The sequence below is a fragment of the Corvus hawaiiensis genome, chromosome 23 (assembly GCF_020740725.1).
Source record: "Corvus hawaiiensis isolate bCorHaw1 chromosome 23, bCorHaw1.pri.cur, whole genome shotgun sequence".
NCBI classification, from domain to species: Eukaryota; Metazoa; Chordata; class Aves; order Passeriformes; family Corvidae; genus Corvus; species Corvus hawaiiensis.
In genome coordinates this window covers 3,925,482-3,938,082 of record NC_063235.1, presented here as the reverse complement: position 1 = coordinate 3,938,082, position 12,601 = coordinate 3,925,482, and the positions used below count along the sequence as shown (strand labels likewise).

The 12,601-nt window shown below is 52.9% G+C and overlaps 1 protein-coding gene and 2 long non-coding RNA genes across 3 annotated transcripts; 1 reads left to right on the top strand and 2 right to left on the bottom strand.

The window, feature by feature from the left end:
- Window positions 1-405: 405 nt before the first annotated feature.
- On the bottom strand, window positions 406-5,240 carry LOC125337456. Its single transcript, XR_007208054.1, has 3 exons — window positions 5,197-5,240; window positions 2,359-2,403; window positions 406-2,260 (listed from the first exon to the last, which is right to left on the bottom strand). It is a non-coding gene; the product is annotated as an uncharacterized LOC125337456 (long non-coding RNA).
- A 4,145-nt stretch (window positions 5,241-9,385) lies between these two features.
- On the bottom strand, window positions 9,386-11,933 carry YRDC (yrdC N6-threonylcarbamoyltransferase domain containing). The gene is made up of 6 exons (XM_048326749.1): window positions 11,792-11,933; window positions 11,449-11,644; window positions 11,150-11,264; window positions 10,727-10,846; window positions 10,407-10,549; window positions 9,386-10,058 (listed from the first exon to the last, which is right to left on the bottom strand). The coding sequence occupies exons 1-6, from the start codon at window positions 11,931-11,933 to the stop codon at window positions 9,995-9,997; spliced, it is 780 nt and encodes a 259-aa protein (XP_048182706.1). The 3' UTR covers window positions 9,386-9,994.
- A 58-nt stretch (window positions 11,934-11,991) lies between these two features.
- On the top strand, window positions 11,992-12,537 carry LOC125337401. The gene is made up of 2 exons (XR_007208033.1): window positions 11,992-12,073; window positions 12,168-12,537. It is a non-coding gene; the product is annotated as an uncharacterized LOC125337401 (long non-coding RNA).
- The last annotated feature ends 64 nt before the right edge of the window (window positions 12,538-12,601 follow it).

Genomic DNA, 12,601 nt, shown 5'->3' with positions numbered 1-12,601 from the left:
AGTGTAACATTTTAATTAATGCATATTATGAAGTATAATTGCTTCTTAGAGATAACGTTGCCCGTTCTATCACACTGTATCCCTCTGTAATGCTTTAACCAAAATACAAGTTTGTCCCAGTGAGTGAGCAAAGGTCCTACAAATCAGGCACTGGGATGCAAAAGTTCCTCTGCAATGCCAAAAGGAAGCAACAAATGGACAAACAATTCAGTACAACCCCTCTCAGAGCTGTTCCTCCTCTGAGCTCCAGGAGGACATGCCAGGCTGCAGCTCCCACTGCCACATCATCCCCAGTCCACCGGTAGCACCACACCAGGCATCCACAAATGCATTTAACTGCTGATTTATCTTTGATTCCATTTAATTTAGTTGTTAGAAGAGTTTTCGTTTAGGACTGGTGTTTATGGAAGAGTGTCAGCACAGCAGCCCAGGGCAGTTTCAGACCAGACAAGTTCTCTCGCCATGTCATGACAACCCTGAGACACTCACACAAACATAAGATCCCTAAAACGTCCCAAACAAACACCAACCATACAGACACTTAGAGAAAAACCTTGCAAAAGGCACAATAAATTACAGAACTTTTGGCATTGGGCTGAATTAAAATGATAAACTGAAGTTTTCGCTTGCCAAAAGCTGTTTTTATGGTGCTGCAGCAGCAGATGGTCTTTCCTGGAGGTGAAGGATTTTGAAGATTTGCCAGTGCAGAGAGAACCAGAGGGTTAACATATGTATTGTAAGATGTAAGAGGAGAGTACCTGGCAGTGCAGCCTGACAGGGCTGGGATGGCTGAGCCCCCACATCCCACAGAGGGCCAGGATCCTCTGCAACTCACAGCTCAGCCCAGGACCTGCTCAGAGGGTGGATTGACCCAATTACCTGCTAATTGGGGTCCCTTCATAATTCTTCAGGAGGGAAACCCAATAGCCACAGCATTCCCTTCATTCACACCAACAGCCTGTTCTGGCTCTGTTTTATGAGTCATTAATTCCTAATAAGTAGAAAACTGCCTGATGGGCTTTGGACAAGAATACTGTATCAGAGACAACATACAATATAAATTTACAGCTGTAAACCAGAGTTTGAACATTGACATATCTTTAATAATGATAAATGAAGAGCTTATGGATGCAGCTAAAGTTCACATCAGAATTTTGATTCATGATCACACTGAGCTCAGGTGGAGCCATCAAGCCCAGACCCAGCATCTTGTCCCAGATATGGACACCATCACATCCCTCACCCGCACCCCAGTGACAGTCAGCCTCCCTTTCCCTCCTGTGCTGTTGGGCTGCAGACACAGGGCCTGAGCCCCCTTCCCTGCCAGCCCTGGGAAGCTGTGCCATGGGAAGCACTGAGCTATGTATCATGAGCCAGGGCTGTGACAGCTCCTCAGCCAGCCAGAGAAATGCTAATTGCGAAGCAAGTAATTAGTGGCTATAAAATATGACCAATACAATTACACTGAGGGTTTTTTCCTGTCTGTCCCGAGTCTTGGCACAGAACAGTCTTATAATTAGGTGACAAAACTGACAGGCAGCTCCAGTGAAACAGCCTGTCCTCTCCCTCTGCAGAGACTCCCCAAGTGTTCTGCACCAATAATTACTAATCAAGTTATTTCTCTCAAGATTAAAAAAGCATTCTGCAGGTTATTTGCCCATAATAGCACAGGCCTGGTGCTGGCAAAGAGCTCCACGCCTGCAGAGCCCAGCAGGTCTGGGATGGCTCCAGTGCCAGCATCACAGACCCTTCCTGAGGGACACCCATCCCAGCTTGGGACCCCTTTGTGTCCCCATGGGCTCTGAACTGCTGCTCCATCCCCAAAAATGGCCACACAACAGCACTCAGTGCATCCCACTACCACCCAGGACCTCCAAGACATTGCGACACATGTCATGAAGGACTGTTTTAAGGTCACTTAAAGAATCACCAGCAAAGGTGATCCCAACACAGCCAGGATCCCAACACAGTGGGCAATGGGTGGGACAGAGTGAGGAAGCAGCAGTGATCCTGAAATGTTCTGGTCCCTCCAGACTGTCAATGGGCACAGGGATAAACAATCTGGGAAAGATGAAGGGACACAGGGGCAGCAGTGTGTCTGAGCCATGTCTCTGGAGCTGCAGCCTGCTGCCCCACACCAGACTCACCTGGTGCTCACCTGCATGGGGACATGCCCTTCTCAACACTGCTTCATCCCAGGTGTTGCTGCTGGTGTGCTCAGTGGCACTGTGATGATGTCATCCAGCTGCATTTTCTAAAACTGTTTGGAAAAAAAGCCCATGAGTCTGTAATTTGTCATTACCATACCAACCTGGAGAGCAGCTGAACCACTAATATCAAACAAACAAACAAACAAACCTCATAATAGCTCCTGTCAAGCAGAGACCAATGCTGACGGGTGACCTGTAGCAGCACAGGAGAATAATTTGTGAATTGCCATTGATTTCCAAAATCAAAACATAAATTTTGCTTCGCAATTGAAGTATCAAGGGAAGCTTTGTTTTTAGTAGGTGTTTTGTCTCCCTGTGACTTTTGGGGGGAAATAACATTCACTCCAGCCAAGCCCACAGAATCCTTGTGACACAAACTTGCTGGTTAAACTCAGGCACCTGCTTCTGGGTCTGGCCTGAGTCATTGCAGGGAGTCCTCAGAATTCTCTTCAACACTGGTGTGGCTCCCGAGTCAACCCCATGAGCACCACTAGCCACTCACACCAGCGTGGCAGGAGGGGTCCCAGCCCCCACTGTATTTTGGTGCAGAGCACCCTGCTGCCAGGGAGAACAGTGCAAGACTGCCTCTCCAAGGAGAAGCACTGAAACCTGTCATTTGGGCCCAACTAGGTGCCCACTGATGTTTTTGAAGGGCCCAACACCCTCTCCTCCACCACAGCCCCGTATGCAGCTCCAGCCCACAGTTTCACCCCAACAGCCCCTGTCTGTGGCCAACAAACTCCAAGGCTCCCACCCCACCACCTTCCAGCTTGGCTCCACTTTTGGGCAGGAGTTCAGCACATCACTGCGAACCCCAAATCTCCAGAACTCGCCCTGAGCTGCTCCATCTCTTTACCAGAACATCTGCCATGCCACACACACTGCGAGTGCTCTGCGATTCTCCCGACGGTTCCACTAACAGCATTAGTCCTGCTGCTACCAATGGAGTGTGAGGCAGGACTGAGCCTGCTGATGCCTGGCAATCTGGAAACATGAGAAACCATCTCTCTCTGTCCCAGCACACAAGAGCCACCGGGGCCTCTGAGCAACCCTGCTCAGCCCTGCAGACCCAGCAGCTGGGGATGGCTCTTCCCACAGCAGCAAACACCAGTGGTACCTGCCACTGGTCCACACTGTGCTCTGCTTGCAGCAGCTCCACGTCTGTGTTCTCCTGCATCCGCAGCCTTTTGTCATTATCTAACCCATGACAAACCCATTATGATAGTAAAGATCGGAATCATTGTGATCCCAGGCAGATACCCAGGACTGGCCCAGAGGAGCAGCAGTGTTTTGCACAAGGCAGTAACAAATTACTGAAGGTCACCTATGATTTATCACTGCCTTGGTTTCCAGACAGTGACACTGTTTCCCCCAGGGAAGCAGCCTTGTGGGTGCCAGCGCATCTGCTCTGACTGAGCCTCTAACATGGATGATTTTGCTTATTTTATTGGATTGGAAGCATCCCCAATAAGCATGTTGTCTCCTTGTCTGAGTGATGCGTTTGCCATACGACACTGAATTTACATCCCATCCACTGCACACAACTGCTCTGACAACTGGAAAAGGACCATATGGGGTGGGGACACACGCCAGGAACTCAGTCCCAGCAGGGATGAGTCTTTGCTGTGCTCGTGAATATGCCAGAAATGTCTGCAGGTGACAGGCCCTGCCAGAGATAAGACTATGCAGCACTGTGCCGTGCTTTCATCTTCAAAGAGCTTTAAGATGCAAAGAAATTAACGGCAGCTTGTCCTGGGCATGGCTTTTGGCTGTATGGGGGTCCGAGACACCAGGCTGGCACCACAGAGAGACTGCTGGAGCCTGTCTGCAAGTTTGAGCTGCTCTGGCAAGGAACAGACAAGAGGGCAGAGACACCCCAGAGAGCACAGCTGCCTTGGGCACAGGCTCTTGGGAGGCTCCCACTGCAGCTGCCAGTAAGAATGGCTGAAGTGGCACTTGTGCCAGTGCAGTTACCACTACTGAGACCCCACCTTGCCACATATGAGGACAGACCCCTCTGAGCCAGCCCTCCCTCTGTCAGTGCCCCCAAAATGGGCTGGGGTACACCAGCAGGGGCAGGGTCATGGTCACCCAGGGTTTGAAACACATAGCAAACAGCCCTCCACTCACTGGCATGACACCTCCAGACGCTGGAGTCAGGAGCCACGTCCCTTAGTCCCAGCAGCCGCCTGGCCTGTGCCCCTGGTCTTGGTGGGACAACAGCCTGGCCTCACCACCAGAGCCTGGCTTGTCCTTGCCACTTGCTGATTGTGGGGATTGTGGCTCCAGATATCCCTTTCATCTCATCAGAGGCTGCTGGATTTAATTCCCTGCACTTTGGTATAAAGTGAGGGTCCCATCTGGAAAGCAATTTGTGTTTCTCAGAGCAGGCAGTCAGAACATTTCCCATTAAAATGTAAATTTAGCCAAGTTTTCTGGCATCTCTTTTCCTTCCTTAAGGTTAGAAGAATATGAACTTGTATTATTTTTCCATCAATATTATCTTCCCCCTCAGTTTTGTGTTAAGGAAAAAAAGCTGCCTGATATACACCTTTAGCAAATTAAATTTGAATTGAGTCTGACAGCACAACAGGGATCCAGATTACAGGGAGATGTCCTGGCCTAACTGTAGTCATTGCCAAGTTATTTGCAGAGCATTAACCAGGGAGGGCACAAGTAGAGCAAACACGGTCTCTGCACTGAATGTTCATCTCGCCAGCGTTCCCAGCTGGCTGCAGGACCAGCCTGTTCCAAACACCAGTGGCACCTTGACAGTGTCCCTCAGGAACATCCTGGATGCTAAGTTTAGTTTTACTGCAATCCCAGCCATCCTCAGCCAGGCACCACAGAGCCCCACTGACCGCTCTCTCTGCCAGCCCTGGGACTCCCACATCAGCCAGGTGTGGTGGTTACTGCCCTGCCAGCGATCCCCATCCCACCTCCATCGCTGCTCCACCATTGATCCCTGCCCCACCACTCATCTCACCACAGCTGCAGCCACACAGCAGAGGGGAATGGATGTCTGGTAACCAGCAGAGGATTTTGGCCAAACATGCTCAGAATAATGAAACCAACTGCCCTGCTCACTGCAGGTTTTAAAAGATGATATTTCATTATTAAAACTGCAAATCCCTGTGACTCACCATTTCTTTTGCTTTCAGACATGTGGAGGCAGGGAAGCGCTCTCTCCACACCTTGGGAAGCCTATCAGCGTTTGAAGGGTGTTTAGAGGGTACAGCTATACAACAAGGAAAAAAACCTGAAAATTCTCCTCTGCTCACATTGGGCAGGTAACTGCCAGAAGCTTGGGAGCTTCTCGTTCCCCAGAAATCTCATCCAATCAAGCTGTGGCTGATGACAACTTGCACCTGACAGAGCTGCAGCCGGGCCACTCCCAGCCCCTGTAGGCAGAGTTAATGGGGAGCATCACCCCAGACCCTGGGGAGAGTGGGCTCACCAATAAAAATTAATAGTTTCATTGCAATGGGGGATCTAATCCAGTGCTTTCCCTGTCCCGGGCACCAAAGTTCTCCCTAGGGCCGCACATGGCTTTCCTACAGGACTGCCCCTGGAACCCAGCATGTCTTGGACTGCAATGAATGCTCTGTCCCACAGCAGCAGCAAGTGAATCAGCAGTCTCAGCCAGCATTAATTACGCAGAGAATCATTTGCTGGTAAAAAAAAAAAGTTTTAATTTAATCAAAACTAAATTAATAGTTAATTTAACAATTCCACAGTGAAAAGCCCTTGACCTCTGGACCTCTTCTCCCTGCACGCAGGGACTGCAGCGGTGACATCCCATGGCATGCCAGCACTTCCCCACCTCAACCTGTGCTGCCCAGAGCCCCCTCCCCAGGGACTCCCTGCAGCCATCCCCAAGGCGTCAAGACCAGGGTGGGTAAACCACAGCCATTCTGAAAAGGGAAAAAAATGGAGAAGAGGTGGATGAACTCAGACCGTGTTACCTTTAAGCCCCTGAAAAATTCCAGTCCAAATAAATATTTTTTTTAAGGAACCGGAAAATAGGAAGAAGAGCAGTCAGGCAGAACATCCTCCAGAAAAGGGAGCTGAGAGCAAATCTGACTAATGTACCTGGGGTGATCTGGAAGCAGGAATGCTGTCTGAGAAAGACTCTCCAGATGACTTCAAGGTCCCTTCTGTCTTTATCATTTACACTTCTGCAGACTAATTCCTTAAACCGGTATCCTGCGGAAACTTGCCCAGCATTCTGCCAGCTCTGGAGCTGGAGGACAGTGTAAGTGGATATGCACGCACAGTGTGCAGAAGGAAACTGGGTTTTTACAATAGGCCTTTGTAGTCTGGGAGGATAAACTCAAAAGAGCATTTCACAGCAGCCTCCTTGTGCAACAGCAAAGCCATGTCTGGGAGCTGCAGGAGAGGCAGAACTGCCCCAGCCAAAGTTGGCTGTCCAGTGGATGCCCCTTTCCACGCACTGTTTCACAGCCCTCTCCTGACACAGATGGACTCACTCCTGCAGCAAAACCAAGAGCTGCAACTCAGCATACCCTGCTGCATACAGGCCTGGCCCAGACAGACAAGATCATTTTTCCTGCCTGTAACCACAGTGAGTGAAAAAACCCCACTCTGAGCTCCCAGCATCTGGCAGGGCAGGCTGGGCTCCATCTAGAATCATCTTACCAAGCTATCTCCTAGTCAAGACATTACAAGAAAATAAATCAGAAGAAGATTAACATAAATATTCTTTTAAAGACTTAATCAGCTGCAAATTGCAATTTTGTGTTTCCAGCTTAATTAGCCCAAGTCTAGTTTTAATTTCATTGGGAAGCAGAACGAGGGCAGTAGCAGCAGCATTACAGATCTCTGGTTGCAGTGATGGAGTAAAACCTCTCCCTGGTTAGGGCTCTTGGATGCCTCAGACAGCAGCATTCCCAATAGCTCCAACAGGGCTGGAAAGGGTCAGACATCGAGCAGCTTCGCCTCCAATCCAACCCTGGCCCAGGCAGCCTGGCCTGGTGTTGCTCGTTTGAGCCATTGCTCCACGAGTTTGAACTGGCTCCACTAGTGAGGTTCTACAGATGCACTTTTGTTTGCAGGGCAAGTGCTAATTAAAATGCAAACCATGTAACTTCTTCTCTGAGTGCTCACGCCAATGTGACTTCTACAAGGGCTGCAAACACTAGGGACACCCTGGTCTGTGAGTACATTTATGAATGTGTTTATAGTCCCACCTACCAGATTTCCAAAGGTACCTTCCCATTCCAGCAGAAGCTGTGTCTGATCCCCATGTCCTGGCTGGGCTGGGGTATATTTTCACCATGTCCCAGCAGACAGGTCACTGTGTCCTGATGACTCACTATGGCTGCTGGACCCACTACCATGTCCCCTGCCCACAGCACACAGGGCTCTGCAGTCACTCGGTGTAGCAGCAGGGTCCCAGTTTGGGAAGTACCAAGGACACGTGAATAAGCAACAAATCCCGGGTTTGCTTCATGCTGGTGCATTCCAGAGGTGCTGACAGTGCCCCAATGCTGATATACAGGCTTGTCACTTCAGCTGGTGCCCAGCACATCATGCTGACAGCACAGTGCCCCACAGACAGCCAGAAGCCAGAGGAAAGAGGGAATTTATAGTGCCTGCAGCTTCTGCAAGAGAACGACAGCACTAGCCCTTTCACCCATGCCTGATGCATGGCTCATCCTCTTGATGCTGGTGGTATAAATAAAGCTGTCACTTGCAGGGACACTGAACACCAGCAGCAGGGAATGAGCCATGAGCAGAGGCAGCAGCTGAGATGGTGATACACTTCCCCAGTTTTCTGCCCACCAAGGCTACTCGCAAATGCCACATCAGGTTGTGGCCAAGATGAGGTGCTCCAGGCATCCCAGAGCAGATGCCAGAGCCAGTCCCATTCAGGCAAGCCTGCTCTTCCTTAAGGCTGTGGCTCACTTGGGGGAGCATCACTCCCCACCCAGCTGTAGGAAAGGAGCCCTTCCTGGCTGTGAGGGCACCAGCTCCACCTGCATGTTTCCGAGTCCCTAAGGGAAGGAGGAGGACCTTGCTGCAGCAGAGCCCCCACAGCCAGAGAAGCAGGCTCCTAGAGGCCCCTCAGCTGCATGGTTCAATCGGTGACCATGGCTCAGCTGCTCCACTGGCACACAGCAGAGCCGTGTGCCTCTGCAAGCACAGAGGGCAGGGGCACAGCTGCACCTGGTTATTGATGGTGCAAGATCAGCTTGTCTGAGCAGGGAAATACAGCACTGGGAAAATAAGAAACATTTGGAAAGTGGATGGCAGGTGCGAGTGATGGATGAGCACTGGAGTAGCCCAGCAAGGATGGATGAATAGCTGATGAGCTGAGGAATGACGCAGGGGCTGCCCACTGTGCAAATCCAGCAGGGAAATTGCTCACTGTGGTGGGAGGTTACAGCAAGCCCCCAAACAGCCTTTACACACCCCCACAGGCACGGGGGCACAAGGGCAGCAGTTCTGGCTCTGCTCAGTGCCGGTGTGAACTGAGGGATGTGGAGAGTCACTGCCCAGATTTACTACCCACCAGGGCCCACAGAGGGACTCTCAGTGCCCCACTCTGCCCCCTCTACTACACCAGACCCTCTGCTCAGAGCAGTGTCTGCCAGCACTGTAGGGACAGGCGGGCAGAACAAGTGGTCCTCCGCACGCAAAAGGAAGTGACCCCTCTGATTTCCCTCAGCGCCTCCATGCCCGAGGATACTTGACTGGGAAAGGCAGGGTAAGAGCAGAGATGCAGAGAAGGGGAAACAGCCAGAGATCCCTCATGCTCTCGCTCTACAAATGACAGTAACTCACCCAGCCTGGTGCTTTGGGAATTTTATAGCAGAAGCTCCAGACAGGCAATGCTGACTCTGGGGTCAGCTGTGTGTGTAGTACAATCCATTGGCAGTGCCTGAAATAGCTGCTTCTGAGCAGTAACAACAGAAAACTCCTCCATGGTCCTCAAGACATTGAGAAAAACCATCCCAGCACAGGCTGTGCAAGGGCTGGGTGCAGGCAGGGGAGTGGCCCTGGCACAGGCCCCACTCACGTCCCACAGGCAGCGCTGGAGACCCCAGTGGAGCTGTTCCACCCAGGGAAAGGATCCTGACTCCACATCCCATGCCACCCCCTCCCTGCTTCCCAACAACTTTACTTTTCAATCAATGACAAATACCAGTGGACACTTTCATCCATTCCCTGTTTACTTCAGCTTAGCACCATTTTAGAGCAAAATCAAGAGAGAATTCTACATTTAAACAAAGGAAGATCATCACGCCAAGAGCTTATTTCATTCTCTGCATTAGGAGGAAGCAGGTTGCTCTGAGCAGCTCTAGCCTAGGTTTTCTGAATACTGTGGATTTTCAGAAGCACTGACAGTTTTATCTCAGTAGTAGGTTTCAATTGCATTTAGAACAGAGAAAAGCAGCCAGAGAACACCACAGCTGTAACACCCTCAAAGCTCCAAACCCCTCTACTCCATGTTTGCTTTCCTTCCAGTGCAGATGGCATGGGATGAGCACTCAGAAGTGGGTGGGGCACACAGTTCTTCCCCACACCATCCTGACAACAGTTTAACTTTCATAATCACTGTATTCACAAAGCCTGATCAGGATAACAGAACAGACATTTGGGAACAATACAGCAGCACAAAGAGGTCAGAAAGGGTTTTCTAGACTTTTTTTTATTTACCTTGACATAACCCATTGACCTTATTAAACAAGGCCATGATCACCCACTCCTGAGTGCACAGGCACACAGTGCCCAGCTCCACCAGCTCCCAGTCCCAAGGGTTAGGAAGATTCTGGTAGCAAGCCATACTTCTTCTTCAAGATGTCAACTGTGGGTGTTAGTGCACTGCAGGGAGAAACAGAGCCATCAGAACAAAGGGTTTGGAGCATTAAACTGCATTTTCTGGGGAAGAGTAATTGGTGAGACACAGGATTGCACTTAGAACTAAGGAGAGCCTGAACTCCAGAAACTACGGCTTCACATAGAAGCCTTGAGAAAGGGGAATTTGAGAGCTCTTGAGGAATTCTGTACGTGCTCGTAATTAAGTTAACATTAATGGAAAGGTGGAACTGCTGTGGGAAGCAAAGCAAAGCAAACAAAGCAGAACAAAACAAAGCAAAGTAATGCATGACCCAACCCTATCCAAAAGCTTTGTTTCATTTAAAGCAAGGGAAAAGCCCCAGCTACACTCACCAGCCAGGCCGGATGATGGAGAATTTCCCCGACACAGATAAGTCAACCACAGTCGACCCCAAGCGACACTCTGGGCTCTGGATGTCTCCTATGGGGCCTCCATCAATGACCAAGGACAACTGAGGCCACAAGTCCTGGAATTCCTGCAAGAGAGCTGTGGGTAACAGTCCTGACAGTGGTTTGTGAGTATCATTTAAATAAAATAAAAATATAGCAACAGAGCAACTCTTGGTTTATTGCTAAAGCTGAGTTCAACTGAGAGAGCCTGGGGCTCTGCCAAACTGCCCCAGTGACGTCCCTGAGGGATGAAAGAACCTCACCAACACGGTCAGGGTGCTGCCGTGGGAGCTGATGTTGGCGCTTGTCAAAGCCAGCGGTCCCGAGCAGGCACGTGCCAGGTCTCTCATGAAGGGGTGGTTTGGAATGCGAACACCAACCAGCTGCAGCGAAAGAGAGGAGGGTTTTACACACAGCAACTGGTTTTAATTTGCATTGCCTAAAGTTCTCTTGACTTAAAGCTGAAGCTCTAGAGAACTGACAGATCTACATCTGCTGAACCAGCAATAACCCAAGACTTAAATCAGGCCCTAATGCTGGTTTATGCCATGTCCAGGTCAGTCACAGGGAGCAGGACAACACAGGGACCACTTCTGGGGACAAGTAAGGACAAATGTTACAGCAGCAACACAAAACCAGCCCCCTGCCCCCGAAGCCCTGAGATCAATCCTGTAGCCAAGACTTACTGATGTGAACGGATTCAAGTCTTTATTTAGCTCTTCTGAACGCTGTAAGACCAGGGTCACTGGTCCCGGCAGCAAGTCCCGCAGCAGCTCGTCGGGAACATTCACGTGGCAGTACCTGCAGGGCCAGAGACAGCTGGATCAGGATGTGCACACGGTGTCGGCCGGGCGACTGGACCTCAGGCAGCTCCAGCAATACCCTCCCATCCCTTCCGTGGGGCTCCGGGTCCGCGAGAGGAGGTGCTGCAGCCCGCCGGGATCTCCGGGCAGCCCCGCGGGCTCCACGGCCCGGCCGCGCTCACCTGTAGAGCCGCTCCACATCCCCGAGGCAGATGGCGAGCGGCTTCGCACCGTTCCGCCCCTTCAGGCTGTAGATGCTGCGCACGGCGGCCGAGTCCTGGGCCAGGCAGGCCACGCCGTACACCGTGTCCGTGGGCACCGCCACCAGCCCGCCTGCCTGCAAGGCACTGGCCGCGGCCGCCACCGCCTCCCTCCAACCTGCGCGACACCAGGCGTCAGCAGGGCGACCGGGCACCTGCCTTCGCCGGCCGGGGCCTCCACCCTCCGGTCCGGCCCAGCCCAGCTCGACTGGGGGCCTCCCGCCGCCGGCCCAGCCTCCCCCCTCCGCTGGTTCCCCGCGCGCACCGTGAGGGTCGGGCCAGGCCCCGCCGCCGGGCGGCAGCAGCACCAGGCGGGCGCGACCCGGCCCCGGCCCCGGCCCCGGCCCCGGCCCCGCCGCTCCCTCCGCCGCCCGCGCCAGCGCCAGCGCCCTCGCCGCCCGCGCCATGCGGCGCGACTTCCGCCCGCGGCGCCGAGCGATGACACAACATCCGGGGGGCGGGGCGGGGCGGCTCGCTGGTTCCCATGGCGACCGGGGGCGCGCAGGAGTCGCGCGCAGGCCGGCCGGAGACGGAGCGGGAGCGGCGGGTGCGGAGGGGGAACGGGACAGCCAAGGGGCATTGGGGGGTCCGGGGTACCCGCGGCTCCGGCCGTGACCGCGCTCCCCGCCGTCTCCCTGCAGGTTCCAGACGACCCGCAGAGGCTGCGGGAGCTGCTGGAGCTCCGGCAGCGGCACCTGAGGTCCCGCATCGCCGCCTGCGAGGAGCTGACGGCGGCGATGGCCGCGCTGCGGGCGGCGCTGAGTCCCGGCCCGGCGGCGAGCAGCGCGAGGCCCTGAGGAGCCCCGGGAGCGGCGGCGGGACCGAGGATGGGCCTCGCGGAAGGGACGGAGGGGCGCGATCGCTTGGGGCTCCGGGAACGCCCGGTCGGTACCGAGGGAACACAGGGACCGGTGACGACGGCACCGCCGGGCTCCCCCGCCGTGGCCTTGGATCTCGCTTGGTCTGCCTGCGCTTGTGCTTTATCCCATTAAATTTACACTTCAAAATAAAGTGAGAGGGGCTTGGTTTGTATCTCCCCACACCCTCGCCGTCTGCTCGTAAGGAGGAGGCACAG